At 42.9% G+C, this 6,113-nt stretch overlaps 1 protein-coding gene across 1 annotated transcript; it reads left to right on the forward strand.

Annotated features, from left to right (window-relative positions):
• Window positions 1-416: 416 nt before the first annotated feature.
• Window positions 417-2,043, forward strand: C5H2orf74 (chromosome 5 C2orf74 homolog). The gene is made up of 4 exons (XM_024552772.1): window positions 417-532; window positions 717-812; window positions 915-1,077; window positions 1,873-2,043. The coding sequence occupies exons 1-4, from the start codon at window positions 417-419 to the stop codon at window positions 2,041-2,043; spliced, it is 546 nt and encodes a 181-aa protein (XP_024408540.1).
• The last annotated feature ends 4,070 nt before the right edge of the window (window positions 2,044-6,113 follow it).

The raw sequence follows: 6,113 nt of genomic DNA on the forward strand, positions 1-6,113 counted from the left end.
GGGACGGGTGGGGTTGGCTGGTGCTAGTCCCCCTAATGCCATGGTTCTGTGATTCTGTGATGTCATTGAAGAGAGAAGAATGGGGAGCTGGGCTCAGGTCCAGATGCTCCAGTTCCCCTCTCCTTTGGATTCTGATAGTTTTGGGGATGAGGGGAGGTGAGCTGAGTGAACACACGTGTCTCAGCTCAGAATCCCCTCTAGCCACCTCAGTCCCCCACCGCATTTATGGAGAAAAATTAGCCAGTGTGAGTCAACTCCACCAAAACAAGCAGAGCATCTTTTACAAAGCTGGTCAAATGAACAACCATGAAAACAAGGTTTTATTCTTTTGTTTCTAGAAAACTTAAAGAACAAGAGACCTACATTCAAACTGAGCTGGAAAAGAACATTTGGACAAACGGCGATTGTGAGAGTGGATGAGTCTACTTGTTAAGCCTATGAGCTTTGAAACCACAGCAATTACTTTCATCACCATCCTACTAATTTGCTTCATTTGCATCCTCCTTTTACTGATGCTGTTTTTATATAGATGGTATAAATCCATGCTGATAAATTGGGATCAGATTTCAAGTCACACTAGCAAATGTATCTAGAAATAATATAAAACAATTAAAACAGAGCAAATGATAATGCTGTAGCAATCTACTTTTTCCATCCAGGGTTTTAGAATTGCCAATTTCCTCTTTAAAAGTGAATTTTTGTTCATTCATTTTCAGTTTCCAAAGCAAGGAAGATGAGGAGATAGAAAAAGGTCCTTGTGAAGATTGTTTACCTGCTAATGTGGAGACACGCAATTCGGGAGACCAAGAAAAGTAAGTCTGCCGCAGGATATCATAGAAAGCCGTTTGTGTGTGTTTGCTAATGGTGGCTAATATGCATGACTTTAAAAATCCCTGCTGATTGATATTTTTTAGGACTCTCATAAGGCAAATCATGCGGCCTGGCATTCTTGTCCAGAGACGGAGTAAAGAAATGGTGGCTACTCTCTTAGAAAACAAAGAGGACAAAGAGGGCAAAGTGGAGAACGAAGTAAAAGAGAACCAAGATGCTAAGAATGCTAAAGAAAACGGGCAAGAGGTGATGGGCTTTGCAACACTCAAGGGGCAGTATAGCATTTGTTTGATTGAAAAGGAGGTAAATTACTTGGCTAGGTATAATAAGGGGTGGTCTTGGCTATATTTAGGTTCGTACCTGGAAGGAGAGCAGTGTCCACAGTCATTCACACCATTCTTTTTAGCTTTATCGGCTCATGTCATTAAACCACTTGCATATGCCAAGCCTACACACTTATTCATTCTTCATTCCTACATTTGTGTTTTTCTTAAGAATTCTCTTCATTTTGCTGCTTTTCTCAGATTCCTAGAATCTTAGGGCTGGAGGAGGCCTTGGAGATCATGTAGGGATCTGACAAATGAGAAAAAGACATGAATTGTTCAAGGTCATCCTCCACCGTGGCTGAGCTCGGGACCAACCCTGTGTCCCTTCTCAAGTTCTAGGCTCCTTCTACAATAGCACACAAACATTGCCAGGGCCTTCTGGAGCTCCATGTTTCGGGCTCCCTAATAAGAGCAACTCCCGTGCCCTCCCCACACAAGGCTCATGCCCAGTTGGACACAGAATGGTGGCACAGGCAGCCCTTGGGTTTGACTGCTATATAGAGAGAGACATGTCACCAGAGCTATGTGACTATGTCAGGGTATGCTTTTGTAACCACAGAAACACGAAAACGATGGGTTGTCCTGCTTTTCTATACCACTTAGTGATACTTTTCTGTTTCTCACTAACAATGCACAGGTAGCCTATATCTTTAAAAGCAGGGTTTGTTGTTTTCCTAAATTGATCATTTACACTGCTTGTCCCATTCTCTTGCAGGATGATTCACAAAAACCACACATACCTGTCAGTGGAACCCCTTCAGTTACTGACCACAACAAAAGACCTTTAAAAGGAGTGACATTTTCTAGGGAGGTCATTGTTGTGGACCTCGGGAAGCAATACCCTACACCTCGAAGCTATATTCAAGAACACAAAGAGAGAAAATGAAGCTCAGAAAAGGCTGAGAGTGAAAGAGATGTAACCTTAGACTAACAAGGAGATGACTGGGGCACAAAACTGTGTTGAAATAGCAAAAGAATGGGGAATTAAGCAAATGCAAATAGTATTTTACCTTTGTGCAGAAAGAAGTGGGCTACATGCAAAATTCTGTAAAATAAAATACCGACAGCTTGAGTACAGTTTTTTAAAACTCATATCTGAGTTCACGAAATTGATTGTATTAAGTGTCCTTAAAACTCAGTCTATTCACTTGAACATGTGAATAAAGTTATTTGTGTTTGTGCAGATGTCTGTTAGGTTCGTGATATTCAAGGAGGGAATGTGGGAAACAGCACATGTCCTTGATGCCCTGATCACAGGCATTCATGGCCAAGTAACATTACTACTGTTACCATGGAAACCTCCAGGGACAAGGACTAGGGTCCCCTACTGCACAATCCCCATTAAACTCAGCCCTGAAAATTTTCTCAGACTTTTTTTTTTTAGAAAACATTGATTTTACACACAGAGAGGAAGAGGCAGACGCAGAAACATCTTGTGGTTCCACTTATTTATGCATTCAGTGATTGCTTCTTGCATGTGCCCTGACCAGGGATCAAACCTGCAACCATGACATATCAGGACGATATTCTAACCACTGAACTACCAGACCAGGGCCCTGATAGCTGTTTTATATGACTGGTACAAAGAGACTACCATTACCAACAAAATATCCTATTTTGTTAGGCAAGTCCTGAGATTATGTTATTCTTGATTTCAGTGGTTTAAAATGTGCTGGCTGTACTTGGAATGCAGCAGTACAGACTGGCTCGACACGCAGCCATCTGCAGTGAACGTTTGTGAAGTGTGTCGGGGCTGTGAGAGAGGGAAAGAGCAGAAAACAGCGTGCAATTTAAGGGCCTAGCACATTGTCATGCACATGGCACCTGTTCAATAAGTGTTTGTTGAGGGATGGAAAGAATAAGTGATAAAATAATTTTCAATGTGTAACTAATGCTAAATGGGGAGCATTGACACCTTGATGGGGAGAAGTCCCTGTGGCCTGGGATCATCCCATTGTGAGGATTTTGAAATAATTTCAAACTTACAGAGGAGCTACAAGAATAGCATAAGACACCTTCAAGATACTCTTCACCTAGAGTCACTAGTTGTCAACAATTTGCCTCACTTGCTTTATCTGTGTTTTCCTCTGAACTAATTGAGTCGATTGCAGACATCATATTTACCCATAAATATTTCAGCATGCATCTCCAAAGTGCAAGAATGTTCTTTCCATCCAAAATTCAGTGCTCAGAAAATTTAACATTGGCACAGTATTATCTAATACATATGCAGTCTGAAGTGCAATCTAAATTTCCCCGATTATGGCATTTTAAACTGTGTGTTTTGGACCCAGGAGCTAATTTAGGACCATGCGTTGCATTTATTTGCCACGTCTCTTCAGTCTTCTTTTGACCTTCATGAAATGCTTATCTTTGAAGAGTCTAGGCTGAATCCATTTTGCAGAATTTCCCTTAATTTGGACTTTTCTGATGGTTTCTTCATGATTAGATTCAGATGAAGCATTTTTGGCAGGAATACCACACAGGGGACAGTGTACCTATGTCCGTCTGTCCCGTGTTTGGTTAAGGTGGTCCGTTGCCGGATTTCTTTCTTGTAAAGATCACATTTCCCTTTTGTAGTTAATAAGTAAACTGGGTGGGTATGTGTGTGTGATATACCTTCACAGTGCATGAATATCCTCTTGCCCAGCAATCTTTTCCTCACTGGTATAAGGCTTTATTCCCATTTTTTATTGTGGTGAAAATAACAAATCTTACCAGCTCACCCATTAAGAGTACAGGTCAGTGGTACTGAACACGCTCCTGATGCCGAGTGCCATCACCGCTGTCCAGAGCGCCGTTCACCGGTAAAACCGAAACTCTGCGTGCACACAGTAGCTCCACGTGGCCCCCTGCCCCCGCAGCCCCTGCAAACAGCATTCGCTTATGTCTCTGTGATTTGGGCTGTTCTAAATTCTTCATGTAAATGAAATTATGCATTATTTGTCTTTTTGTTTTTGTCTTATTTCACTTAACACAATGTTTATATGCTAAGTTCACATTAATAGCATAATATGTTAGAATTTCCTTCCTTTTAAAGGATAGCTAATATTCCATTATATGTAAGTACCACATTTTGCTTATTCATTCTTCCATCAACGGACACTTGGGTGGCTTCCCCGCAGTGAATAACGCTACTGTGATCATGGGTGTACAAATTTCTCTTTGAGACCTTTGACTCAGTTTTTTTGAGACTAATATTTTCATAATAATTATATTTAAACATTTTTTTAATCCTTACCCAGGGAAATTTTAGAGAGAGGGGGAGGGGGAGAAACATCACTTGGTTTCTTCCCTTATGTGCCCCCGCCAGGGCAGCAACCTGGGAATGTGTCCTGACCAGGAAGCAAACCTGCAACATTTTGGTGTTCGACTTTCCAACCAACTGAGCCGCCTGGCCAGGGCCATAGTAATTATATTAATATTGAAGGTTGTCTTTGTGAAATTGTTTTTTGAAGCAAATTCTTTTAGGTCAGTTTAATTCTTGGTCAATTATTACATAGAATGCCTTTTTCATGTACATCTTAATGTAATTGTTTCCATTGGGATAGTTCTTTTTGTATAAATACTGGGAAACAAAATGTTTTGCCCACATAAAATTTTAGTGATTGTAGTCTCTGTCTTTGTAAGTTTCCTGGTCTTATTTTTTTCCCACAGTTTTCAATTATCCATATCTAAATCTTACCATGTAATGTCCTTTCATTAATATTCTTTATGAATTGGATAAAAGAGGCACAGCTAATGCACAAACTGTGCATTAAAACTGTGACCACTAGCATTACCACTGAAATTCTTTCCTATTTGATACCATGTTTTAGTAGTCCACGGCTTTCTTTGGTGAAGTAAAGTGTAAAAGGTGAAATTAAAATGTCATTTTGGTTTGGGGCCAAAACACTTTGAAGTGGTCTGTTTGCACAACTGCGGTAGATTTTTGGAAAATGATATTGGAATGCAGTTGCTCCAGTACGGAAAGGAGAAAGTTCTCCACCAGTTAGCTCATCTCTTGTTGAGCACAGAGCACAAAGGACAGGTCAGCACCAGGGAACAGAAGAGTCAGGTGCTTCCGCCCTTCCATCGTCATATTTGTTTTCCATACTAAATAAATACCCACAGACCCTTTAGTAACATTTTCTGTATAACTGGTACAAAGATTTTGCTGGAAGGTGAAGTTTTGTTAAAGGAATCATTATCCACTTAATTATTGTAAAATTGCATCCAGCTACAATAATGGGCACTTACAGTCACGTTCTTTTGTCATCTATAAAGGATTATTAAATGTATAAAATATAAATATTCTTGAAGTAACTGGGAACTTGGTAACGCATGCTACTTGGACAGGTGTTGGAAAGGCATGAAGAGAGAATCGCAGCGCACCAACTCTGCAGGAACTTTCGGACAAAACAGGACTATGGTGTAACGAGCACGCGCACAGTGGAGACCGCAAGCACTGTGGGCGCGCTCCGACCTCAGAAGTCGGTTGTACAGCAAACGGTGATAAAGTGCTGGGGTCGAGTCCCGGACTGGACCGAATAGCACAGCAGGTGACAGTCTGGACAGACGCTTCCGGTCTGCAGCCCCACTGCGGCTGGCTCTCAGGCAGGCACGTTATCCGCCACCCGCCTGCTGGCACTGCAACTAACCCCTGTAGTAATAATGAGCCCTGGAGGTGTCCAGGCCTTTATAGGAGGCGGCCGAGGTTCCCCTCTTCCCGGTCCGTGCACTCTTGAGTCGCGCTGCGGCGCCCCGGGGGCCTTTCCAAACCCCCGCCCAAGCCTCCAGGACCCCGCCCCGCCTGAGGGGCCGCCCACCAGCCCGGCGCCTTGGAACCTCTCCCCACCCCACCCCACCCGCGCACCCCGCTCCGGCACTCCAGCCTCGATCCCGCCCCCGGGCGCAGGCACCCCCCCCTCTTTCTTACGCGCGCTACCCCCAGCCGCCGGACTCTCAGGCCAGACC

The sequence above is a fragment of the Desmodus rotundus genome, chromosome 5 (assembly GCF_022682495.2).
Source record: "Desmodus rotundus isolate HL8 chromosome 5, HLdesRot8A.1, whole genome shotgun sequence".
NCBI lineage: Eukaryota > Metazoa > Chordata > Mammalia > Chiroptera > Phyllostomidae > Desmodus > Desmodus rotundus.